Below are 27,318 nucleotides of genomic sequence, written 5' to 3'. Positions count from 1 at the left end.
TATAAAATAATAATGGATATTATTTGGGGGTATAATAAATGATAAAAAAAAAATAGTAAGTGTAATTTAAAAGAGTTACAACTGATACAATCAATTAATATTACATGCTAATTTCATGCTGGTGGAGTAAATTAGAGATGTCGGACTCGGACCCGATCCGAGGAGATTGAGCCGCACCCGAACCCGAACCCGGAGAGATTGAATCAGTAGTAGTAGGGATCATCAATCGCTGCAGCAGCGAACGGATCAACAATCGCTGCAGCAGCGAACGGATCATCAATCGTTGCATCGATGACCTCCTCGCCTTCCGAGGCCGCCGGATTCCGAGTGGGCTCGTCAACGTCCTCCATCAAGCTGCTGTCCAGAAACTTCGCGAACTCCGCTGCGTCGAGGTCGAAGTCGACCTCGTTGTCGTGCGGTGTCGCCGTCGAAGGACATGGCGGATTCATAAAGTCGACGGCGTCCGTCTCCGGCGGCGTAGAAGCTGATGGCATTGCCGGATTCGGAGTGGGCTCGTCAACGTCCTCCATCAAGCTGCTGTCCAGAAACTTCGCGAACTCCGCTGCGTCGAGGTCGAAGTCGTCGTCGTTGTTGTGCGGTGTTGCCGTCGAAGGACATGGCGGATTCATGAAGTCGGCGGCGTCCGTTTCCGGCGGCGTAGAAGCCGATGGCATTGCCGGATTCCGAGTGGGCTCGTCAACGTCCTCCATCAAGGTGCTGTCCAGAAACTTCGCGAACTCCGCTGCGTCGATGTCGAAGTTGTCGTCGTTGTTGTGCGGTGTCGCCGTCGAAGGACATGGCGGATTCATGAAGTCGGCGGCGTCCGTCTCCAGCGGCGTAGAAGCCGATGGCATTGGATCCGGCGTAGGCATGCCGCAGTCCGTGACGAAGTCCGATGATGAAGGACAAGCGGGGTTCCCAGCTTCGGTGTCGGACGTAGGAGTTACCGGCACCGGCACCGGCACCGGCACCGGCGTCATCGGGATGGTCCATGCCGTGCTGCAGTCCCCCCAGGGGGTGGAATGACAAGGCGGATTGGGGAAATGGACAGTGGTGTTGAAGTCTGAGGAAGGAGCAGCCGGACTGAGGAAGTCGGCGATATTGAAGGAGCCCCGTGTAGAAGTTTCCAAGCCAACATAGCCAGAAGTCGACGGGAAAGGAAGGTTTTCCGCCACCGCAGCCGCCGCCGCACGTTTCTTCCGGCTAGAGGAGATGGCCTGCGCGCTCTTCTTGATCAAACACAGGACGGGCTCTTCACACTGCACGCGCGCATACATTATCCAATTATTTATTAAGAATTCAATACTAACACTGCAGAAAAGAAGAAAAGAGGTTTAGAAGATTTGATATATACCGGCCGAGTAGAGGCGTTGATGGGAGGAAGCTCGTACTCGTACATGACCCAGCCGGTGCTCTTCTTCCTCTTCCTCGTAGGTCTATCACCATCCTCCTCGCAGAGGCAAAACGAAAGCATCTGCTTGTACCCGAGAATCCGGCTGCTTTCGCTTTCGATCACCGGATTCTTCTTCTCAGCGTACCAAGTCCCCGAACCAGCGCGGCGGATCGTGTAGCCGGACTTCTGGTTCTGGAGGGTTCGGTGCGAGAAAAAGTAGCCCGTCTCCTCGTCCTCGCCGACAAGATTCCACGGCTCAGTCGAGTAGACCTCGGCGCTGACGATGGCGTCGGTGCAGGATAGGGGAACCTTTCGGACCCAGTTCTTGAGATAACCATCGATGAGCTCCTGGTCGGTGGGGTTGAATCTGAATCCGCAAGGGAGGAGGGCGTCGAGCGATGGTGGTCTTCCTGCGCGCATTGTGGAAGAAGGTAGGGTTTGGAAGAAGACGAAGAAGAAATCAAGAACTCTCTCAGCTCTGAAGAGGAGTGATTGAGCTGAGGTGAGGCGAGTGGATGGTCTGTTATATATAAAGGGCATTATTGTCTTTTTCGTAAATAGTAGTTCCCAATGGGTGTAGGAAAAAAGATGAGAAATTCCCTAATCGGAGAGATAAACATTTTAAGATACGCGTCGCCCACGACGGCCGTGGATGATAGATCCTACTTTCCTCTATCTTTGGAGACTCTCCTCATTCGATGTCTCTTCTTTCTTCCATTATTATTAGTATAATATTATTATTATTATTATTCAAATCAAATGGATGTGCCTTTGCGTGTCTGTCTTTTGTTGCTCATCACCATAGATTTTTTTTCCTCGAGCTTCTTTTCCCCTCTAGTTTCTTTTTTTTTTATTTCGTATTTGTTCTTTTTTTTTCTCGATCTGTCCTAGTTTTATTTTACTTGAGTGGAATTGGAAGAGAAGTTGGATTTATTTTTTTGTTCTTCCAATTTTTTAGTTTTAAGATAATAATTTTAATTCGACGACTAATTGGTTTTATGTGTTCTTTCAATTACAACAATTGGTCAAGCAGTCACGGCCTTAGACTGTTGAGGGACAATAAGGGCAAACTTGATCAGGTTATGAGTGAACATGCCCGACATGGATGCACTCAAGCTTCTGGGTCTTGTTGGCCTCGAAATGGATCTTCATATTATTATTAGTAAGATTTTTGGTGAATATGAGAATTGTTTCCTTCTTAACATTCTCTTGTTGTGGTTGTTGAGCATTAAACAGTTCTGGATTTTTATGTTCTGTTCTTTACTTTTGCAAGTTGGAGATATATATGACTTGCTTATTACTTTGGAGAAACTTAAAAGAGTAATAACAGATGTAACTTATCCCAGAGTCAACTACATACATACTGATCCTGAAAAATGCTACTTTCTTTTGTAATAATCCAAGGTTAAAAAAAAATTATTATTCCTGCACTGCATGGCACGACAGCTCGTGCCATGCAGTGGCAGCGGAGATGGACGCCACGTGCCCCAAGCGCTGGCCCGGCCAACCTGGCCGAGCCAGCTAACGCGGTGGGCCCCGCCGCCGCCGCAGCCTCCCTCCCCACCGCCTCTCTCTCCCTTTTCTTCCTCTCTCTCTCTCTCTTTTTCTCTTTGGAGCTCTCTCTGACCTTTCTCTCTTTCTCTCTCTCTCAAACACTCTCTCTCTTTACCCACTATCGCCGCCCTCCTCCAGCTCCGGTGAGCCTCCCTCTCTCTCTCTCTCTCCCTCCCTCTCTCTCTCTCTCTACCTCTCTCTCTCTCTATTTCTCTTTTTCTCCTTGTCGGCTTCTTCTTGGAACCGCCTGAGGATTGAGCCGTCGGCGAAAGGCCGGCCGCTGAATGGCCACCAACGACTGCACCCCTCCCCCATGGCCCAACCCTCTTCTTCCTTTTTCTTTCCTCTTCTTCTTCTTCTTCTTCTTCTTCTTCTTCTCTTCCTTCTTTCTCTCCTCCTCCTCCTTCTTCCCTTCTCTCCTCTATCTGCACCTTGTAAGTGGTGCTAGGCTCGGCCCAGCGCCTTGCTGTGCATGGTGCTGGGCTGAGCCCAGCACTATATACAATTCTATATTTTGTTCTTTTTTCTCTCTTCTCTTTCTATATATATATATATATATATATATATATATATATATGCACAATTAGTTTAGCTTAGTTAATTTAATGTAATTAAGTTATACAAATTAAATATAATTATATCATAGTTAGTATATAGTTCTAATTATACCATGTTTAGCAAAATGCCTGCAATATAAATTACTATTTTAATCCTAAGAAATTTTTAGGGTTATGTACGTATATTTTTACGTAATTAATTCAGTAACTTAATTCTTATTTTCTTAATTATCAAAGAGAATAATAGACAGATAAAATATATTCTAAATACACAAATAAATAATATAATTATGTAGGTTGGTACCAATAAAGACATCAAAATATTATAAACTAATAATGGATATTATTTGGGGTATAATAAATGATAAAAAAAATAGTAAGTGTTATTTAAAAGAGTTACAACTGATACAATCAATTAATATTACATGCGAATTTCATGCTGGTGGAGTAAATTAGAGATGTCGGACTCGGACCCGATCCGAGGAGATTGAGCCGCACCCGAACCCGAACCCGGAGAGATTGAATCAGTAGTAGTAGGGATCATCAATCGCAGCAGCAGCGAACGGATCAACAATCGCTGCAGCAGCGAACGGATCATCAATGGCTGCACCACCGAACGGATCATCAATCGTTGCATCGGTGACCTCCTCGCCTTCCGAGGCCGCCGGATTTCGAGTGGGCTCGTCAACGTCCTCCATCAAGGTGCTGTCCAGAAACTTCGCGATCTCCGCTGCGTCGAGGTCGAAGTCGACGTCGTTGTCGTGCGGTGTCGCCGTCGAAGGACATGGTGGATTCCTGAAGTCGACGGCGTACGTCTCCGGCGGCGTAGAAGCCGATGGCATTGCCGGATTCCGAGTGGGCTCGTCAACGTCCTCCATCAAGCTGCTGTCCAGAAACTTCGCGAACTCCGCTGCGTCGATGTCGAAGTCGTCGTCGTTGTTGTGCGGTGTCGCCGTCGAAGGACACGGCGGATTCATGAAGTCGGCGGCGTCCGTCTCCAGCGGCGTAGAAGCCGATGGCATTGGATCCGGCGTAGGCATGCCGCAGTCCGTGACGAAATCCGATGATGAAGGACAAGCGGGGTTCCCAGCTTCGGTGTCGGACGTAGGAGTTACCGGCACCGGCACCGGCACCGGCACCGGCGTCATCGGGATGGTCCATGCCGTGCTGCAGTCCCCCCAGGGGGTGGAATGACAAGGCGGATTGGGGAAATGGACCGTGGTGTTGAAGTCTGAGGAAGGAGCAGCCGGACTGAGGAAGTCGGCGATATTGAAGGAGCCCCGTGTAGAAGTTTCCAAGCCAACATAGCCAGAAGTCGACGGGAAAGGAGGGTTTTCCGCCACCGCAGCCGCCGCCGCCGCACGTTTCTTCCGGCTAGAGGAGATGGCCTGCGCGCTCTTCTTGATCAAACACAGGACGGGCTCTTCACACTGCACGCGCGCATACATTATCCAATTATTTATTAAGAATTCAATACTAACACTGCAGAAAAGAAGAAAAGAGGTTTAGAAGATTTGATATATACCGGCCGAGTAGAGGCGTCGATGGGAGGAAGCTCGTACTCGTACATGACCCAGCCGGTGCTCTTCTTCCTCTTCCTCGTAGGTCTATCACCATCCTCCTCGCAGAGGCAAAACGAAAGCATCTGCTTGTACCCGAGAATCCGGCTGCTTTCGCTTTCGATCACCGGATTCTTCTTCTCAGCGTACCAAGTCCCCGAACCAGCGCGGCGGATCGTGTAGCCGGACTTCTGGTTCTGGAGGGTTCGGTGCGAGAAAAAGTAGCCCGTCTCCTCGTCCTCGCCGACAAGATTCCACGGCTCAGTCGAGTAGACCTCGGCGCTGACGATGGCGTCGGTGCAGGAAAGGGGAACCTTTCGGACCCAGTTCTTGAGATAACCATCGATGAGCTCCTGGTCGGTGGGGTTGAATCTGAATCCGCAAGGGAGGAGGGCGTCGAGCGATGGTGGTCTTCCTGCGCGCATTGTGGAAGAAGGTAGGGTTTGGAGTTGACGGTTGACGGTTGACGGTTGGAAGAAGACGAAGAAGAAATCAAGAACTCTCTCAGCTCTGAAGAGGAGTGATTGAGCTGAGGTGAGGCGAGTGGATGGTCTGTTATATATAAAGGGCATTATTGTCTTTTTGGTAAATAGTAGTTCCGAATGGGTGTAGGAATAAAGATGAGAAATTCCCTAATCAGAGAGATAAACATCAAATCAGATATGATGTATTTGAAATTTAACACTTTGAACCCGAAATGATATATTTGAATTCAATTTAAATTTACAAGGGAAAATTGATATGCATGCTGTTCATGTAATCATCTGCCGCTATATTTATACCAGGAGGAAAGGCATTCAGAATTTTTTATGCACATGAATTGTATTGCTAATTCTTCAGTCTAATTCATCCTATTGTTATATAAGAAGAGATTGAAGATTTACTCTGCATTGCTTCTTCCTATTGACATAATCATAATGTCTTCTGATTGTTGTTGCAAGTTTCTGATCTCTTCTAATCCTCTCAAATCTCTTGCTGAGTTCTCAATAATTTAATTCTCTTTTCTTATTTTTTTTTACTACAATCCAACTTCAGAACCAATAAATATTTTTGGCAAGCAGAATATGCTGAAATTCTTTTTCCTGCAATATCTAAAACTAAAAGAAATCAAAAGAATTTTTCACTAAAATTAATGTAGAAGTGAGCAAAATCTAAAGCAATAGCATGATGAACAGAGAAATTAACAAAGTTCAGCAAACTTTCTGGGACTATGGATGTTGCAATAGAGAAGATATTTTATACGAAATAGAAATGTTGCAAAGTGGATTTAAATTAAAACAGGGGAAATACAGTAAATGGATTGATCTCCATAGAGAAAATATTCATATTCAAGAGTAATTAACCAAGTACTATCTCAGTATCTTGTTAGCTAACTATTTTCTCCACTATTTGAAGTCCAATTAACAAGACAAATTAATAAAACAACAAAATCCTTTAGGAGATGAAAAGACCAATATATAAAACCAATAGATGTTACTACAACCTATAGACAGAACCATATGACTTCTCTAGTTGAACTGCAAACGGTAATCAGAAAGTAACATCATTTGATTTTAAACTTTGGAACGTACTTTTTTATTTAAGTAACTCTTCATCTTTAAGTGTCACTGTGTATATGACTTATTTACTGATATGAGCAGCGAATGAAATTAAAAGTCACAAGAATTCTATAGTCAAAACAAACATATTTCCAATTAGCTTTCGAAAGTGAGAAATACACTAACTATATAGGGTGAGATGATCACAGAAGGTCTAACAAGATGAAAATGAGGGCGCCGACACTAGTAGGCTGCTCTACTAGGGTTTGGGCTTTCCTCCTCTCCTCCACCGAAGGTTTTCCTCGTTGGCGATCATCGTCAGCTTCTTTCTCCCTCTCCCCTCCTCCTAGCCTCGGCTGGGAGGGGGAAGAGGTCTTTTCCCCTTCACAGAAGGTATTTCTCCTCTCATCTTTCCCCTTCTTTCTTCCCCTCCCTCTTTCATTCTCTTTTTCTTCCTTCTCCTCCTCACTTCTCTCTTCTCTATTTCTTCTTCTTTTTCCTCCCCTCCTTGTTTTGTTTTGCTTGACCGGGTCATCACTGTTAAAGGCGCAGCAACTATGGTCGTCGAAGTTGTAGTTGCTGCGGATGAGGCTGTTGCAACCATGGCCATCTAGGTCACGATCCCTCCCTCGTCCTCTTCCCCTCTCTTTCTCTCATTCTCATTCCCCCTTCCTCCACTTTTGTACCACCTCCTCGTCATGCCGCTCCTAACCGATGGCTCCACTTTGTCAACTCCACCTCTTTTTAGAAGCTTACTCCGCCATCTCCCAATCCATCGTTATTTTTTGCCGCAGCTGCTCCACTATCGCCCACTGCTTACCTTCTCTCTCGCCGGTGAGGGTGATGACCACAATTGGTAGCTGTTGAGTCATATTGTTCTCTTGGTGATGGTTATTTAATCTTTTTATAGCTTGAAGCTACGTAGCTTCTGATCCGTTCGAGATCGAAAATAAGCTTTAGTTAGCTTGTTTGTTTGCATGATCGAATGAGTTGGGTGTATTTTATTCAGATCTTACATGCCCTTATGGCTTGATGTTTGGTTTTTCTTATAGATATTGATGGAGGACTCTTAAAAAAATCTCTCCTTTCCTTCATGTATCAAGCTTGTAAAAGGTGTTTGTCTTTAATAGAATTATCGGTACATGGACCTTCTTTCAAATAAAAAAAAAAAAGATGAAAATGAGAAATAAGTCTTATGTTGATCCTTATCATCAAGTCGCTAAGAAGTATTGTTATGTTGTTAATTAAATTCTATTAATTAGACTAAGTAGGTTGGTCCTATAATACACCAAAACATAATGAAATAATGGATATTATTTTGAGGTAAAAAAGAATATATAATTAATGATAAAAAATAGTAAGCGTTATTTATAAAGGAAATTGTTACAACTGATACCATCTATTAGCAGTTATTATATTATCACAGATCTGCCACACCGACGTACTAATGTCACGCCCGGGTAGAGTAAATTAGAGATGTCGGACCCGATCCGAAGAGATTGAATCATTAGGGATTCTGCCACAAAACGGATTCATTCACCGCACCGCCAGATGGATCGATCACCACATTGGTGAGCTCCGAGGCCGCCGGATTCCAAGGGGTCCGGCGTCCTCCAAGGTGCTGTTCAGAAACTCCGCGAACTCCACTGCGTCGAGAGGTCGTCGTCGTCGTGCGGTGTCGCGGTGAAAAGACATGACAGATTCATTAAGTCGGTGGCGTAGAAGTCGATGGCATCGGATCCGGTCTCGGCATGCCGCAGTCCATGATGAGGCCGATGACGAACGACAAACGGGCTTCCCGGCTTCTGTGTCGGACGTAGGAGTCGCCGGCACCGGCGTCATCGGGATGGCGTATGCCGTGCCGCACTCCTCCCGGGTGATGGAAAGACAAGGCGGATTTACGAAGTCAGCGGTAGTGTCGAAGTCCGAGGAAGGACAAGCCGGATTGGCGAAGTCGGCGATGGCGTAGGAGTCCAATGTAGAAGTCGGCAAGCCAATGTAGCCAGAAGTCGACGGGAAAGTAGCGTTTGCCGCCGTGGCTGCCTGTTTCTTCCGGCTAGAGGAGATCGCCTGCGCGCTCTTCTTGATCAAACATAGGACGGATTCTTCACACTGCACGCGTACATTATTTATTAAGAATTCAAGAGATCGATCGATCTAGGGAAGAGGTTTAAAGGATTTGATATATACTGGCCGAGTAGAGGCGTTGATGGCAGGAAGCTCGTATTCGTACATGACCCAGCCGGTGCTCTTTTTCCTCTTCCTCTTAGGTCTATCGCCATCCTCCCCGCAGAGGCAAAAGGAAAGCATCTGCTTGTACTCGATAACCCGGTCGCTTTCGCTTTCGATCCCCGGATTCTTCTTCTCCGCATACCAAGTGCCGGAACCTGCGCGGCGGTTCGTGTAGCCAGACTTCTGATACTGGATGGTTCGGTGCGAGAGGTAGCCCATTTCCTAGTCCTCGTCGACTAGATTCGACGGCTCGGTCGAGTAGACCTCGGCGCGGACGATGGCGTCGGTGCAAGAAAGGGGAATCTCCCGGACCCAGTTCTTGAGATAACCGTCGATGAGCTCCTGGTCGGTGGGGTTGAATCCGAATCCCCAAGGGAGGAGGGCATCGAGCGATGTGGTCTTCCCCTGCACATTTGTGGAAGGTAGGGTTTTGCAGTTTGGGGTTGACGATTGGAAGAAAATGAAGAAGAAATCAAGAACTCTCAACTCTGAAGAGGAGTGCGTGAGTTGAGGTGAGGTGAGGTGAGGTGAGGTGAGGCGAGTTTGCGATTGACATTATTGTCTTTATCTAGATAGTAATTCCCAATGATACGCGTCGCCCACGATGGCCGTGGATGATGATCCCACTTGTCCCAATTTTTGGAGACTCTCCTGATTCGATGCCAATACCATTATTGGTTCTTCTTCTCTTCTTTCTTCCATTATTTCTCTTCTTTCTTTTGTTGATCATCACTCCGGTTTTTTCCTCACTGAAAAGAGCTTCTTTTCCCGTCTAATTTTTATTTATTTATTTATTTTTGTATGAAGTTCTTTTGTTTTGATCTGTCCTATTTTTGCCGTGCTTTTGATTGGTGGAAGAAAAGTTGGAAATTTCTTTTTTGTTCTTTTTATTTCTTGGTTTTAAGATAACGATTTTGATCCGAAGACTAATTGGTTTTATGTGTTCTTTCAGTTACAACAACTGGTCAGGCAATCACAGCCCTGAGAATGTTGAAGGGCAACAAGGACAGATTTGATCAGCTTATCAGTGATGTCTACATGCCAGAGATGGGAGGCATTCAAGTTTCTGGATCTTTTTGGCCTTGAAATGGACCTTCCAATTATTAGTAAGATTTTTGATGAATATAAGAATTGTTTCATTTTTTTCCTTAACATATTCTTGTCGTGGTTCTGGACTTTTCTGTTCTGTTCTTTACTTTTGCAAGTTGGAGATACATGTGGCCTGCTTATAACTTCGGAGAAACTTAAAAGAGTACTAATAGGTGTACTTTCCCAGAGTCAACTGCATACATATTGATTCTGAAAAATGCTGCTTTCTCTGCTGCATGAAATCACATGACAAGCAACAGACTTTATTAAATCCACCTACTGGGTACACAATTAAGCACAGGAGAATATTACATAGCCAACATAAAATTGTAATGCAATTATTGTCATGTTAGCTTATGTAGGAAAATAGGTAGATGGAGCTTCTGAGATGAAGAGTCCGTTCATTTAAAACAAGTCTAGATGTTGATAGATTTTTTAGATGCTAATGGAACATTCATAGGCATACTTTCTTATCTACCTCTTTACTCTGTCCATTTGGAGAGCTACCATGGAACTTGTTTCGCAATGAAGAAGAGATCTGTCAACAGTGGCAAATAAGGGTCTCTCAGTTTAACCAACGAGACTGCCTAGTAGGCTGCATGGAGCTTTCAAACTATGTAAAATATCCAAGAGGTTACTCTTGGCTATCAAAGATTGACCCTTATTTCAATGTAAGGACCCCTCTTTTGCTCTACTGGCATTGAAGTTGGCTCGCACTGCTTACTTCAACACAGTGCACAAGATGTGAACCAAATTTTCTTTTCTCTTTCATTGAGCTACAATTATTCTCCTCATCAGTCACTTCATTTCCTTGAATTACTATTGCATTGTATCTACGGATCTGTTATGCAGTAATTTAGTTTGGAGATGGAGGGAGTTACGAGTATAATTTTTCTAGTTGTAGCACATGGGTTAGGCAAGTCGGTTGCACTATATGTGTCCTCTAGTGTCTTTCAAGTACTGCAACTTCAATTTTCAAAGCATTCGAGGTCGAAAAACCTTGTTTTGTCTTTGCTTTCACGATTTTCCTCCTTTGGCGCCTCGCCAATCGAGATTATGGTTTGATTCAAACTTGGGTTAGGGTTAAACATTGACCTGTTTAAAGGGCAAGATGCTCAAAGTCTTATAGAATCCAAAGATTAATCTCCTAGAATGTAAATATTATCTCCACGAGATGGCTGTACAAGATATGATGAGCATTATGTTCCATGAGAGCTTTATTCCGTAGAAGCACCATTTTGCTAGCTGGAAATCAATGCTGATTGCCAGTAAAGGAATCTTTGTTTCTCCGATTTGCATTTTAAATATCTCAGACATTTGACAGTACTGTACAAGAGGCATGAAGGGGTATTACTTCTATGATCATTTTGTTAAGGGAGGGCTAATGTAATACATCAACGCTTCTAAAGCTGCTGATATGAAAATATTACATAATATGTAGTAAAAGAGTTACAGAATCAAAGAACAATACGTAAACTCTACATTAGAGATAAGCTTTCTTTTCTTTTCTTTTTGGAAATTTTATTGCATGATTAAATGACTTCTATTCTGGTTTCTTGTTTGTGATGAACAAGTGTGTCAGTCAACCATCCTCGAAATGTTCTATTTCAGTCTATATTCAGTTATTCAGTTCTTGAAAGCTCGAATAAGTGATGGATGATTTGAAGAATGATCAGGAAATAATAAGATGGTGCAAAACTAGATTTTGTTTTTATGTCTGATTTTCTCCATTAGTTTGTTTTCTCAATTGTCCATTATTATAGCAGCCGCTGTTCTCTCATTCTTTAGAACAAGATAATTTGTGGTCTAGTTCATATTATGTTATAGTCTACTTCAAGTTTTGTCATTCTTGATTTCTTTCTCTACTTGCTAGTTGATCTCGCTCTGATGATTGTGAATAATAGAAAAATACTTCAAAAAGTAGTCAAAGTCAATATCAGATTAAGTAAAACTGAGCAATATCATCTGCTAAGTCTGATTGATTATGGAGAGATAGGGTGTGACAATATTATAATTAACTATTTATGTAGCACTATTGTGTGTTATGCAATTCATGTACTAAGTGTGTTACCTCAAACACATTTATTTGGCATATTTTCGCAATTGTAACCTAGTAGAGTTTTACCATGTCGCCAAAGAACTTTCATCCATGCTAATGCAAAATAATGAAAATCAGAAGTGCAATATTGCACATTAGAGCATCAATCAGAGGGACAAAACACATGGAATATGTGCAAACCTCTAGATGAACACTGCAATTGGCATGGGAACATGTAAACATCAACGAATCATGCCTAAATTTGATCCGTTTGATAAATTCCGTTGCACTGTTGATAAGCTACACCACATGGACTCATTTGGAAAATTGATTTGCATGCTGTTCATGTAATCATCTGGCACTATATCTATTAGAAGTTGTAGGTCAGATGCTTGAAAATAAGAAGATATTTGTTTCTAGCTAGGGGTGTAAACTAGCCGAGCTTGAACGAGCTTGGCCCAGCTTGGCTCGGCTCGATATGCATCTTTATTCAGCATGAGGGGTAAGAGCCACTCAGACTAGCCAAGGAGACTGCCTACAAATTCACATGAAGCTTTCATGTGATTGAAAACCTCAAATGGAGATAAGGCAAGTCGCCCTTGGCTACCAAAGGAACTCTTATCTACATGTACCTCTCTTCCAGTGTATTTATTCTCTTTTTGGATGCTAATGCTTGTTTCATGATGTATTTATACTATCAGAAAGTGTACAATTCGGATCAGCTGTCCCCCTCCATCTCTTCCTCTAACGCCTGTGGTTGCTTGTACCTTTTTTTTTATCTGATCTTCTCCATAGGGAATATATTCTTGTGCCATTCTCGGAACCGGATACATCAATTTGAGTTTCTATCTTTCCTCTAGGGCTCTGCTGTGGATGAAGAACTTCTGAAGGTAGAATGCAAAAAGCTTCCTATGTTTCGGCGACCACATTTTTTGGAAAACACACTGTCGAACAAGTTGTTTGAATAAGGCTTGTTCTCTTGGTTCAGAGCATGGGAGCTAGATGCTTTCTTCCCTATTATTTGGACTCTTCTGACATTCTTAACCTTTGGCAAGGTTGGGAATATATTGACCATGATTAATGGAAGAAGATGGTAAAAAATCTTAGGGATATTTGGTTGCTTGCAGTACTCTGCAATACAACCCAAATTCCCACCATAACGAAGTCAAATAGCACTCCCCAGCAATGCAATGAAGGACGATATCTTTATTTTTAATATCATTGCTGAGAGTGGCTACCAGGGTCGCCATGCAGATTCGGTACACTGAGAAAAAGAATCCAGTGATTAAAAGCAAAAACGGCCGGCTTCTCGGGTACAAGCAGATGCTTTCCTTTTGCCTCCACGAGGAGGATGGCGATATATCTAAGAGGAAGAGGAAAAAGAGCACCGGCAGGGTCATGTATGAATACGAGCTTCCTACCATCAACGCCTATACTTGGCCGGTATATATCAAATCTTTTAAACCTCTTCCGGTCAATTGATCTCCTCTTCTTTTCTGCAGTGATAGTATTGAATTCTTAATAAATAATTGGATAATGTATGTATGCAGTGTATGAAGAACCCGTCCTATGTTTGATCAAGAAGAGCGCTCGGGCGATCTCCTCTAGTCGGAAGAATCAGGCGACCTCTGCAACAAATGCTACTTTCCCGTCGACTTCTGGCTACGTTGGCTTGCCGACTTCTACATTGGACTCCTATGCCATCGCCGACTTCGTCAATCCGGCTTGTCTTTCCTCAGACTTCGATACTATCGCCACTATCGCTGACCCGCTTGTCTTTACATCGCCGGGAGGAGTGAGACACGGCATGCGCCATCCCGATGACTCCTACGTTCGACATCGAAGCTGAAAAGCTCGTTTGTTCTTTGTCATCGGGCCTCATCACGGACTACGGCATGCCGACACCAGATCTGATGCCATCTTTGCGAGGAAGATGGCGACAAACCTGAGGAAGAGGAAGAAGAGCAGCGGCTGGGTCATGTACGAGTCGGATCGTCCATATCAACGCCTCTATCCAGCTGGTATATATCAAATCTTTTAAACCTCGCCCCTTGATCGATCGATCTCTTCTTTTCTTTTCTACAGTGATATTGTTGAATTCTTAATAAATAATTGGCAATGTATGCTTATAGTGTGAAGAACCCGTCCTATGTTTGATCAAGAAGCACGTGCAGGCGATCTATAGCCGAAAGATATAGGCGGTCACAGCGGCTAGCGGTACTACCCATTGACTTTTGCCTACGTTGGCTTGCCAACTTCTACATCGGACTCCTATGCCATCTCCGACTTCGCCCATCCGGCTTGTACTTCCTTGGATTTCGACACACCGCCGATATCGCTAATCTGCCTTGTCTTTCCGTTGCCTAGGAGTGTGGCACGACATGTTTAGTTGTTATTTTTGATAAATAGTGTTTATATTTTTAGAATATGATTATTTTAATATTTAGTTGTTATTCTAGAATAAAATATTGTATTTTGAAATAAGAATTTTTATTATTTTTGAAGTGAACGGTGGCTTCAATGCTTTAATTTTGATAGAGAAACTTTTATTATCAATTAACTTGGTAGTATCCTGTTAGCAAATTCTTTTCTCTACAGTTTGAAGTCAAGTTAACAAGACAAATTAATATAACGACAAAATCCCTTAGGAGATTAAAAGACCAACGTATAAAACCTACTTCTCATTGATTCAAACCCTAGAACGTACGTCCAAATAATCATATAGAGATGTATGGCATCAAGTCCCATAGGTAAGCACTGTTGTGTTGTTAATCAGGAGGTAAGATTAAATTCCTATTAATTAGACTAAGTGGATTGGTACTAAATAATACACCAAAACATAACGAAATAATGCAGATTATTTGAGGCAAAAAATAATAATAACTGACAAAATAGTAAGTGTAAGTGTTATTTAAGCATTTATATACATTACAAATCTGCCACACCTACATACCAATTCCACGCCCCGTGGATTAAATTAGAGATGTCGAACTCGGACCCGAAGGGATCAATCATCACATTGGTGATCTCGTCGCCTACCGAGGCCGCCGGGTTCCAAGTCGACTCGGCGGCGTCCTCCATCAAGGTGCTGTTCAGAAACTCCGCAAACTCCGATGCCTCGAGTTCGAGTCGAAGTTGAAGTCGTCGTCGTGCGGTCTCGCCGTGTAAGGACATGTCAGATTCATGGAGTCGGTGGCGTCCATCTCCGGCGGCGTAGAAGTCGACGGCATCGGATTCGGCGCCAGCATGCAGCAGTCCGTGATGAAGCCCGATGACGAAGGAGAAATGGGCTTCCAGGCTTCGTTGTCGGACGGAGGAGTCGCCGGCACCGGCGTCATTGGTATGGCGCATGCCGTGCCGCACTCCTCCCGGGCGATGGAAAGACAAATCGGACTGGCGAAGTCGGCGATAGCGTAGGAATCCGATGTAGAAGTTGCCAACCCAACATAGCCAGAAGTCGACGGGAAAGTAGCGTTTGCTTCCGCGGCCGCATGTTTCTTCCTAGAGGAGATCGCCTGCGCGCTCTTCTTGAACAAACACAGGACGGGTTCTTCACACTGCACGCATACATTATCCAATTAATTATTGACAATTCAATACTAACATTGCAGAAAAGAAGAGAAGAGATCGATCTTAGAGAAGTGGCAGGAAGCTCGTATTCGTACATGACCCACCCGGTGCTCTTCTTCCTCTTCCTCTTATGTCTATCGCCATCCTCCTCAAAACGAAAGCATATTCTTCTTCTCCGCATACCAAGTCCCGGAACCCGCGCGGCGGCTCGTGTAGCCGGACTTCTGATTCTGGAGGGTTCGGTGCGACAAGAAGTAGCCCGTTTCTTCGTCCTCGCCGACAAGATTCCACGGCTCGGTCGAGTAGACCTCGGCGCCTACGATGGCGTCGCTGCAAGAAAGGGGAACCTCCCGGACCCAATTCTTGAGATAACCGTCGATGAGCTCCTGGTCGGTGGGGTTCCGCAAGGGAGGAGGGCGTCAAGCGATGGTGGTCTTCCTCAGCGCATTGTGGAAGGTAGGGTTTTGCAGTTTACGGTTGGCGGTTGGAAGAAGACGAAGAAGAAACCAAGTACTCTCAACTCTGAAGAGGAGTGCGTTAGCTGAGGTGAGGTGAGGCGAGGCGGGAGAATGATCTTTTGTATATAAAGGGCATTATAGTATTTTCGGTAAATAGAAATTCGCAATGGGAGTCGGAAAAAGGTGAGAAATTCCCAAATCGGAGGGGAGATACGCGTCCCCCAGGATGGCCGTGGATGATGATCCTACTTGCCTCAATTTTGGTGACTCTCCTGATTCGATGCCAATATTATGGTCTTCTTCTCTTCTTTCTTCCGCTAATTTTTTTTTTCAAATCAAATGATTAGGCCTTTGGGTCTATCTTTTGTTGCTCATCACCATAGTTTTTTCCTCACTAAAAAGAGCTTATTTTCCCCTCTGGTTTTTTTTTATTTTGTATAAGTTATGTTCTTTTGATCTCTCCCATTTTCTGTTGTACATTGGAGTAAAATCGGAAGAAAAGTTGGATTTTTTTTTTGTTCTTCCTATTTTTTGGGTGGGTTTAAGATAAGGATTTTGATCCGAGGACTAATTCGTTTTATGTGTTCTTTCAGGTACAACAACCGGTCAGGCAATCACGCCCTTGAGACTGTTGAGGGACACCAAGGACAGACTTGATCAGGTTATCAGTGATGTCTACATGCCAGACATGTAGGCATTCAAGCTTCTGGATCTTCTTGGCCTCAAAGGGTTCTTCCTGATATTTGTAAGATTTTTGGTGAATATGAGAATTATTTCATTTTTTCCTTCTTAACATCATGAGTAATTGTTCAGTTGTTAATCATGGAACAGATTTTCTGAAAATTACCTCATTTCATGAAACTAAGTCAATGTTCGATAGGAACAATTAGCTTAAAAGGGCACACATATGAGAGCATAAGGTAAAGCTTTGATAGATTCATCTAATCTCCTTTGTGTCCCAATTCTCTGTAACTTCTTCTATATGCTTCCATCGGGTGTAAGCCTTAGTTTTACACATCAACACTTCATTATTGATACTTTACTTCCCATTTGTGAAGGAAGAATATTAATCTCCATCTGTAAAACAGAGAAGAAATTGAGGATATTAATGTGATCCGACACCTAAGCTAGATGACCCTAATTTTAAAGGATAAATCCTTCTCCAAATAGTGGTTAAACTGTTGAAGTACATTAAGATGTAACATGATGAATGAAATATAGGTCTCACCACAGCATGGAATTAAAGGAATCACTTGAGATTTCTCCTTTCCTTGCTCATAGTAAACAACTCCTCCCATTTAGTTTATTATAGTTGAGGTCTCTCTTATTTCTTGTTTCTCTTTTCCTTGGTCATAGTAAAAACTTCCCCATTTAGTTTATTAACATTGAGCTCTCTCTTGGCTCTTATTCATCCATGAAAATCTGGACCAAATCATCGAACTTATTGGTGAGAATTTTATGAACCCTTTTAGACTTTTAGGTTCTTTTAAGCATAACAAAAATTTAGCTGGGAAGTATAAAAACCATTTGTCTTGTCACTTGTGAAGGTAGTATATATTTTATGTCGGGATCTTTCAACCGATGCCACAATGTTGGGGTTTTCTAAATTTGTCCTTTTAAGAACTGAATGCCTAGTAGAACAAGTATATCCAATGTATACTTAAATTTTATAGTTTCAAGGTCAAATGTTCTAATTAGACTGGTGCACCTTTAACAAAGTACCATCTCAGAAGGATCCAAGCTCTCTTACTTATATTTGGGTTTACTATAATCCAACCTGATTACATGAACTTCCTACCAATTGTGATTTCATTTCATGACTTCTAAGTTTGGACATGCTAGTTGGTTGGAGATTGATCCTAAGTGATGGTGTTGTTGTAATCTTATTAGGGTAAATGAGTCATGATCATGAATGCTTTTGTTCATTATATGCTTTCATGAGATTGTGCAATAATCTACTATTATTTCCAAATAAGGGTCACATGGTGAAGAACATCTTTTTCAATAACTAAATGTTACCATTAGACAAGGTTTCAAATATAAGGATTAGGACTGGCCGTCGGAAAAATGACAATTATCGGTCGATAAGATATCATACTATTTTTTTATTATGTGAAATTCTAAAATTATTTAAAAATGCAGCAAAATATCTAAGAATTTAGGAAAAGTGACAAAAAAAAAGACAAAATAGAAATTACTCATATATGAAGCCGAAAAACTAAAAAATATACTCACTAACTCAAATTTTGATAAATTTCGAGCTGAATCTGATAAATTTTTATGCAAGTAAATTATTGCTGCAGAAGTAAGATGAAGAGGAATATCTCTTCCGTTGTTCTGCAATAATAAGAGAGGGAGAGAAAAAGATAGAGAGAATATAAATAGAAAACAGAAAACACTCACCCTAGTTTATCAGAATGCAGAGTTGTCAGAGTAGCTCGCCATATAAGCTTAGTGAAGTGTGAAGGATGAAAAAAGTATGTATGTGTGTGTGTGAGAGAGAGAGAGAGCAAGAAAGATGAAAACTTAAAAAGAAGGTTGCTTGATGTCCCCCAGGTCAAATGAGAGAGTTGGGATTTTTTTTTTTGCTTTAGAAATATATACAAAATAAAAGGAAATGCAATAATTTTATGAACTATTAAGTATCTTGTTAGTGAAACAGAAAAGATTTGCAACCAATATTCTGTAGAATAGAAAATGGCTAGAGTTTTTTTTTTCTAATTTTTATCTAAATCTTGCATCAAAATTTCCTAATAGCTCTTCCGCTCATGCATACAACGTCGTATTATCCCTTTGTGTTCTGTTATTGCTAAAGGTAATTTTTGAACTCTATATGGCCTGCTATAGCTTGAGCAGTGAGATAACCTGAGAGCAATAAAAAAACTATAAAAGTAATTTATCCCAGGATTGAGACTGATAATGAAAATTAATCTGTGTTTATTGCATGGAAAACACATACCAAGTAACAGATCAATTTAAACCAACCTACGAGTCCGTAATGAAACACATGAGAATATTAGATAATTTTGCAAACATAAACAAATTGTTAAATGATCATTGTCATGTAGAAAGATGACAAGAGGTTTTTTACATTAAAAGCTTAGTTTTTTGAAATAAATCTAAATGTTAATTGCCTATTCCTTTCCATAGCATTCAGAAACATACCTTTCTACCCTTCCATTTGGTGGCATTGCCATGGAATTATGTGACAATCAAGTACAAAAAGAGATCTTAGTCTAACATGGGAAATAGGGGCCTCTCAGATTAGCCAACGAGACTGCCTGTGAAACTGCATGGAGCTTTTAAGCTGTTGAAAACCTATACGAGGTTACAGGCAAATCATCCTTGGCTATCAAAGGAAACCTCTTATTACCATGTAAGATTTCTCTTTTGCTCAACTGGTCTTGACATTAGCTTGGTGTGCTTGCTTTAGTATGTATTTATAGTGCATCAAAAGAGAAACCAGATTTGCTTTTCTCTTTATTTTGACCCACATCGATTTGCCTTGTCAGATTCTTATTATTTGTATCCCTGGCCACCTCCTTTATTCAGAATATATTCTTGTTTTGCATCCAAGGATGATTGCTCAGTGGATCAACTCTACTTAAAGTATTATTGTTGTAGAGGCAGAGGAGTTATATAACATTAATCCAGTTGTAACACACTGATAAGACAAGTTGGTTGCATTATTTTTGCCCTCTAAGGCTTTCTAGGGTGATGGTTATAAAAGCACAGGAGGACAAAAACTTAGCTATTTCCTTGCTTTCAAATTTTCCTCTTTTGGTAATATGGGAGAATAATGATCTTTTAAAGGGAAAGATGCTCAAAGTTTTGTGAAATCTAAAGATTAGTCTTGTGAATTTTAAATATTGTCACCACAAGATGGTTATAGAAGGATTTGTGAAGCTTTATGTTATATGAAAAGTTGTTCCATATAAGCACCATTTCCTAACTCTTCACCAAGAAAGGAGTTTTGTTTCTCATATATGCAGCTCAGCTGTTTCTGAGGCACATTGAGGTTACTTTTTAGTGTCAGCTTTCCATCTAAGTAGTACAAATACTACTTTTAGATGTAGAATCTTAGATGTGGAATAATAGTTGGATATGAGGGGATATTAATTCAGAGATTAATATATTAAGATCTAAAGATAATGTGATAATGTTTTTCAATGTCCTGATTTAGAAAAACGTTTTAGGCAAAACGTCAGTCACGAAACAGTACGTAAAATCTAGATAAAAGTAAAGAACCTGAATTCTTTCCTATAATCTTATAAGATAAAATATTTGCAAATGCTTTCTTTCGTGTCACTGGCCAATTCTTGACTGTCAATCACAATCGAAATGATTGATAGGCTGTATTTATCAATTATTTCAGCTGCTGTTTTGATTTCATTTCAATTATACAAGTAAATGGATCATACTTATAGAACTGGTAAGCCATAAATCTCTTCAGATTGTTATATTAGGATCAATTCATCAGTTTCCTTTTTTCTCTTCAAGTACCAGTGTAAAGGTTCAACTTTGTTAAAGTTGCAATCTTTTGTACTGCCATTTTTCTGTTCTCCTTTCTCCTTTTAATTGTTTTCTACTTTGGTCCTACAAAACTTGATGTTAATCTTCAGGCTTCAGCAATCCTTTTGGCTAGCTTCCACCAAGAAAGTTCATTCATAGGAAGGCTGGGATTAGGCTTATCTTGCTGGTAAGATTTTTGTACATAATATTGTAGCATTGTTCTCTGTTTGCATCACAATACCTTGTGAATTCATGTATATGCTTTGATATGCTGTAGGTTTTAGTTTTACATATTGCACCTTTTTTGTTGTCAGAGAAGAATGTGAAGTCTTCATCTATTAATCAGAGAACAAATTGTGGGTGTCATCATGAATCAAAACTTTTGTTGGATGACCCATATCATAAGGGATAATCCAATCTAATGCACATTATGATTTGAGTACCATAAAGATGGTCAAGAGTTGCATGCAAGAGAAAACTAAATAAGGTGTGATATGAAGAGAGTAGAACTAACATGGTGAATATAGGGTTCTCCACGGCACGGATTTAAAGGGATCACATGAGATTTCAGTTTCTTTTCTTAATTACAATAATATCTTTCTTGTTTGGTTCATTATTGTTGAGTGTTTGGGTTACTGTGCTCTGAGACAATCCGTGTTGACAAGGTGTAGACACAGTTCAAGGCACAGTACCAACATGTTCTATTGCCAATTGGCATGTACAATGCTGACAAATTGCTGACACTCAATGTGTTCTGCATCTAAATCTAAGGTTTCAAAATTCGGTATCGAGATCGAGATCTGCCGTTAGAAAAAATGATAGGTATCTGTCGTATCAGCTGTCCGTATCAGGTGAGATTATTTTTAGTTACGTAAAGTTTTAAATATTATTTAAAAATGCAGAAAATTTTCTAAAAATTTAGAAAAAAAAGAAAAATAATAAAATAAACATGAGTTAGGTATAAAGCATAAAAATTAAAGAAAAAAACTCACTAAAAAATTATGACGAATTCCAATTTGAATTTGACAAACTTTTATACTCGTAAACTACTACTATAGAACAACAGTAAAAGACAAATATCGCTCTTTACTATTGTTCTATAGCAGTAAGAAAAGAAAAGTTAAAGACCGAGTGAGAATGAAAGAAGAGAAATAAGAAAAAAAAATACTTATCCGAGTTTACTAGAGTGGGGAGTAGCTAGAGGGACTCACCAAATCGGTCAAGGGATGAGTTCGGTGAAGTGTGAGGAGTGGGAGGAACGTGTGAGAGATAGAGGGTAAAAACTAGAAAATCAAAAAGAAAACAGTTGAGAACACCAATTATATGTTAGATATATTTAAGATGCAAACTGAAATTTTAAAAAATTTAGTTTTAGCTAAGTTTCGTCCAATATGTTTGAGTTTGACCGATCTAGCCGATACGGCCGAAATTAGCCAATCCCAAACTAAAACTAGTCTAGGATAGTTTCGGATCTAGATCGGAATCGGTTATGGTCGATCACGATCTGGATCGGCCGATTTTGGGCATCCATAGATTTGAGAGCTTCTTAAAGCTAATCAGTTTATGTGAAGTGTGCTATTGAGTTAATTGCTATATCTCCAGCTCATATTCTTCCAGTAACACAACTAGGGAGAATAGGATGACTCTAGTTTATGCATATTAGTGTCTCCCATATGGCTTTATTTATTATTTTTATTATTCTGGTTCTCTTTCACTCTTTTTTACTTGGGAATTGTTTTCCTACTTCCTCATGTTGTTCAGCTATGTATGTATTATTATGGATGGGTTTCGGGTGTGCCACTTATACTACCAAAGGAGTTCATCCAGGTAGTTTCCTGGAATATTGACTGTAGTTCCCAAAAGTAACTAGAAAGTACAAAAACTAGATTAATCAACTATGAATACCATAAAGAATTAATTACAAATTTGTTGTAAAACATGTCAAGATGTTAATTGTTCCTAGTTAAGGTTTTGATCCTCCTCGCCTTATTTATATTGTCAATAAACATTAATGTGTGTAGTTTCTTATCTACCTTTCCACCCTATCCTTGTGGAGGTCTTATGAGTAAATTTGTTCATTTGATAATGAAGAGATCTTAGTCTACCATGGGATATAGGGGCCTCCCAGATTAGCCAAGGAGACTTCCTATTTGACCACATGGAGCTTTCTAACTATCGAAAGCCCCAAGAGGTTACAGGCAAGTCATCTTTGGCTATCAAAGATAGACTCTTATTACCATGTAAGACTTATCCTCATCTCTACCTGCCTTGAAATTAGCTTCAAATGCTTGCTTCAACTTTTTTTTTATAGTGGGAAGAAGAGAACAGATTTACCTTTTCTATGGACCATGCCAATTTGCCTCATTATATTCTGATATTGTTCACTATCTCAGATCTTTGGGCATTGCCCCCTCCGTTTAGAATATATTATTTGGTTCATGTCCTTCTCTTCTGGAGTCAACTTTGCTTGCAGTATTGCTATAGATCTGTTCACTCCCGAGGGAAGAGGGAGTTAGGAAGAGACATATAGACACAGAATTATCCTTTCTGTCCACTGATATTCTGGTATAGCACATTAGTTGTGCAAGTTGGTTGCTTTTTCTGTATTGTGTAAGGCCTACCAATGCCATGGTCTCAGAGGCACTGGGGAATTTTCTTTTTTCCTCTGTTATAACCATTTTCCTCTTTTAGTATCATGGGAGAATATTGACTTGTTTAAAGGGAAAGCAACTGCAGGTCTCATAGACTCATGAAGATCGTATCCATGAGATGGCCGTAGGATTTGTTAAAGATATTGGTCTTTGAAGCTTTCTTCCATTGTAGCATCATTCCTAAGAATATAATGTTTGCCACCACTTTCTACTTGGCAGTTTAAATTGTGCATGTTGAGAATATGTCTTTTGATTGTCAGCATGTCATTCAAGGAAATAGCCAAATACTACTTTTATAAAGTAATGTGGAATAATGAATAAGAGATATAGACCATAAGAAGAGATACTTATTCAACACTAGTATGCTAAGGGAGACCTAAAGAAAATATGATACTAATTTTGAAGATCCTGAGATGAGAGTTTTTTGTAAAAGAAACATAGTAGAATCAAAGAACAATATGTAAACTCTATTTGTAAGCCGAGTTCTTTTTCTTACTTTACAAGATGGAGAATCAGTAAATGCATTCTTTCATGTCAATTGACCAATTTTGTGATATCATATTATCACTCACATTCAATTAAGCCACTGTATTTGTTCTTCACTTTCATCTGGCTTCCTAGTAATTCATGCTTCACTCATTTAAGCAAGCGGGCTACCACCTAGTAATGAGGTAGGCAACCAATTCCTACCACAGTTATTATTATTAGGCTTCTTAGTTAAAAGCAATTCTTTAGTGTCATCTTTTCAAACTTTTTTTTGCCACTAAATACCTATTGTGAGTTGAACAATTTGTTTTAGTCATTCTAGTATGCTTCTGCACTGATTTATATGTTTTGTACTTTTGTCCTTTGGAGTCTTGATATGAAACTTAAAAAGTCCTCTTAGGTAACTTCAACCAAGAAGATGGTCTCCTTCATAGGAGGGCAAGTTTAAGATTTACTAGATTGTTTGGTGGATTGGAAATTTAGACATAAGATTCCATTGCACCAGCTCTTCCCCTCTCACAGCCCTTCATGTAGCTGTGGAAATTTATCTGTCTGCTTCCATAGGCTATATAGGCGTTTTTCTCATCAATTCTTCCTTATTGTACCTTATGGTCAGAGAAGGAGCTGTCTTTATCTATGAGCTAGAAACAAAATTAGGCTAGGTGGTGCTGATTATAAGGGTTAAATCCAATCTTTGGCAAATTTTGGTTAAAGTACCATGAAGTTATACGTTGTGCTTGCTAGACAAGGGCGAATGAGGTGAGATATGAAGAAATTATAAGTTTATAAATAACATGGTAAATGCAATAAAGGAGTTCTCCATGACACAGACTTAAAAGGAATCATTTGAGGTTTCCCTTTTTTTCAACTTATCATGGTCGAGTTTCCATTTAGTTTGTTATTGCTGAGTGTCTTTTCCCCCGTGCATGGAAACTAATCATCATTGCAAACACATTTGAGTAGATTGCTTGGTTCTTTTAATCATTTCTCACAGTAGACTAGCTGGGAATTATTATCTTCCACAAAACAAATCAATATTGTACAAGGCCATTCATTTCAAATGGAAAAGATCTGCTAATTGAATTAAATGACACAATATAATTAATTGGATGAGTTCTGATTGAAGAATTGTACCATGGAAAGGAGTACAATGAGAAAATGTTCTCTCAACCAAGCCTACAGTACTGGGTCCACCAAATTTCTCTTTCTCAATGAACTAAATGCCTAGTTGAACTTGCTATTATTCTCCAATGTTTGTATCAAGTATTTCAAGGTTTCAACATCATGTGTTCTAACTAGATTAATCCAATCTTAACAATCTAACAGGTGTTACCTTGGTTGAGTTTCCCACAGTTGATTTGATTACAGAAATTTCCCACCTATTATGGTTAATAAGTTCTGATTTTGAACAGGTTAATTGGTTGAAAATTCAACACAACTAAGTTTTCAGGAAAATTTAGTCATCATCTTTTGAGCCTTTTGTCATAAATAATTAAATATATTCACCAATAATTGTGTTATACGCATGCATTACTTAATTACTGATCAGTGAGATGATGAATGCATTGGATGACAAAAGGTTTAGACGCATGTATCAGTAAATTTTAATCGCCAAGGAAATGAACGTTTGGGATAGTAAGTATGAAGATTGATCAGCTGAGGTTGCACCCAACAAAAGTGACTTCTATTCTGGTTTTTTTTGTTTGTGATAAACAAGTGTGTCAGTCAAGCATCCTCGAAATATCTTTTATTTCAGTCTATATTCACCTCTTGAAAGCTTGAAAAAGTAATAGATAATTTAAAGGATCAGAAAATAATAAGATGGTGCAAAACTAGATTTTTTGTTTATGTCTGAATTTCTCCATCAGTTTTTCTTTTTTTCAGAATTGCCCATTATTATTGCAGCCGGTGTTTTCATTCTTTAGAAATAGATAATTGTGGTCTCATATTATGTTATAATCTACTTCAGGTTTTGTCATTCTTGATTTCTTTCTCTATTTGCTAGTTGATCCGGCTCAGATGATTGTGAATAATAGACAAACACTTCAAAAAGTAGTCAAAGTCAATATTGGATTAAATAATACTGGCAAATATCATCCTCTAAGTCTGATTGATGATGGAGAGAGAGAGTGTGAAAATACTACAATTAATTATTTATGTGGCACTGTTGTGCGTTATACAAAGTTCAAGTAATAGGTGTATTGCCTAGAACACATTTATTATTTGGCATATTTTCACAAATGTAACCTAATAGAGTTTTACCATGTCGCCAAAGAACTTTCCTCTATGCTAATGCAAAATCATGAAAACCAGAAGTTCAATTGAATATCATACTCTGATCAACAAATGCATTGTAATATTGCACATTAGATCATCAATCAGAGAGAGAACACATGGAATATGCACAAACCTCTCAATGAATACTGCAATTGGCATGAGAACATGCAAACATCAATGAGTCATGCCTAATTTGATCTGTTTGATCAATATTGTCACAGTTGATAAGCTACGACACATGGACTCGCATGAAAAATTGATCTTCATGCTGTTTATGTAATCATCTGCCACTATATCTATGCGAAGCTGTAAGCCAGATGCTTGAAAATAAGAAGAGATTTATGTCTAGCATGAGGGATAAGAGCCACTCAGACTAGCCAAGGAGACTGCCTACTAATCCACATGAAGCTTCCAGGTGATTGAAAACCTCAAATGGAGATAGGCAAGTCATCCTTGGCTACCAAAGAAACTCTTATCTATATGTAAGACCTCTCTTCCAGTATATTTGTTCTCTGTTTGGATGCTAATGCTTGCTTCACTATGTATTTATACTTTCAGAAAGTAGCTTATACTCTCTTTTTTTCCATCTGATCTTCTCCATAGAGAATATATTCTTGTGCTATTCTTGGGACCACTTCCTCTATATACGTAGGGTTCTGCTATGGATAAAGAACTTCTGAAGGTAGAATGCAAAAGGCTTCCTAATGTTTTCGCCATGCATTTGCAGAAAACTCACTGTTGAACAAGTTGTTTAGATAAGGCTTGCCCTCTTGGTTCAGAGTATGGGAGGTAGATGCTTTCTTTCCCTATCTTTATTGTATTCTTTTGACATTCTTAACCTTTGGCAGGATAGGGAGTATATTGACCATGATTAAAGGAAGAAGATGCCCAAAAATCTTATGGATATCTTGATGCTTGCAGTACTCTCTGCAATACTACTTAAATTCCCACCATAATGAAGTCAAATAGCACTCACCAGCAATGCAATGAAGGGCAATATCTTCTATTTTTAATATCATTGCTGAGAGAATCCAGAGCTATAGTTAGATGAATATAAGCACAAACTATGCATATTTCTCTGCTATCTCAAATATAAATCTTTAATTGGTCTTTTCTTGTAATGCATTTAGTTGACATATATATATTGATGGTTTATTTAATACCACCTGTGCTCAATACTCTGGGTGTTCGTGGTCTCAGGCTCTGGCTATCTTCAATGCACTATTAATCTTTTCTATGTTCTTTTTTGAATGGTAAATAGAAAATATAATAATTGATCTTCCTCATCTCATCAGTACGGCAATCTAGGATTGTATAATACTACTGGATATATTGAACTTATTACTAGTGTTATTTCAATAGATATACCTGGACGAAAGGTTAATATAACCCGAAATCAAAATC

The 27,318-nt window shown here is 40.1% G+C and overlaps 1 protein-coding gene and 1 long non-coding RNA gene across 19 annotated transcripts; one reads left to right on the top strand and one right to left on the bottom strand.

The window, feature by feature from the left end:
* Positions 1-7,939: 7,939 nt before the first annotated feature.
* On the bottom strand, positions 7,940-9,323 carry LOC140792236 (uncharacterized). Its single transcript, XM_073143097.1, has 2 exons — positions 8,792-9,323; positions 7,940-8,713 (listed from the first exon to the last, which is right to left on the bottom strand). Exons 1-2 carry the CDS (start codon positions 9,050-9,052, stop codon positions 8,162-8,164), a joined length of 813 nt encoding a protein of 270 aa, XP_072999198.1. The 5' UTR covers positions 9,053-9,323; the 3' UTR covers positions 7,940-8,161.
* On the top strand, positions 9,204-27,035 carry LOC140792237 (uncharacterized). Of its 18 annotated transcripts, none has more exons than XR_012109715.1 (10): positions 9,225-9,365; positions 9,786-9,939; positions 12,821-13,403; positions 13,511-13,981; positions 14,093-16,076; positions 16,582-16,733; positions 20,611-20,687; positions 26,136-26,396; positions 26,642-26,703; positions 26,763-27,035. It is a non-coding gene; the product is annotated as an uncharacterized lncRNA (long non-coding RNA). The 18 variants fall into 18 exon arrangements; XR_012109711.1 differs by lacking the exon at positions 26,642-26,703 and adding an exon at positions 26,518-26,596; XR_012109712.1 differs by lacking the exon at positions 26,642-26,703 and adding an exon at positions 26,518-26,596 and having other exon boundaries at positions 14,093-16,251.
* The last annotated feature ends 283 nt before the right edge of the window (positions 27,036-27,318 follow it).

This window comes from Typha latifolia, chromosome 7, assembly GCF_019914945.1.
Source record: "Typha latifolia isolate L0001 chromosome 7, TyphaL0001v2, whole genome shotgun sequence".
NCBI classification, from domain to species: domain Eukaryota; kingdom Viridiplantae; phylum Streptophyta; class Magnoliopsida; order Poales; family Typhaceae; genus Typha; species Typha latifolia.
This window is presented reverse-complemented; position numbering and strand designations above follow the sequence as displayed.

Bases quoted from the DNA above. Each gene is read 5' to 3' on its own strand.
- LOC140792236 (XM_073143097.1), bottom strand. From the start codon at position 9,052: ATGGGCTACCTCTCGCACCGAACCATCCAGTATCAGAAGTCTGGCTAC. The intron at 8,714-8,791 runs GTATATATCAAA...GTACGCGTGCAG, and splicing joins TCAACGCCTCTACTCGGCCA to TGTGAAGAATCCGTCCTATG.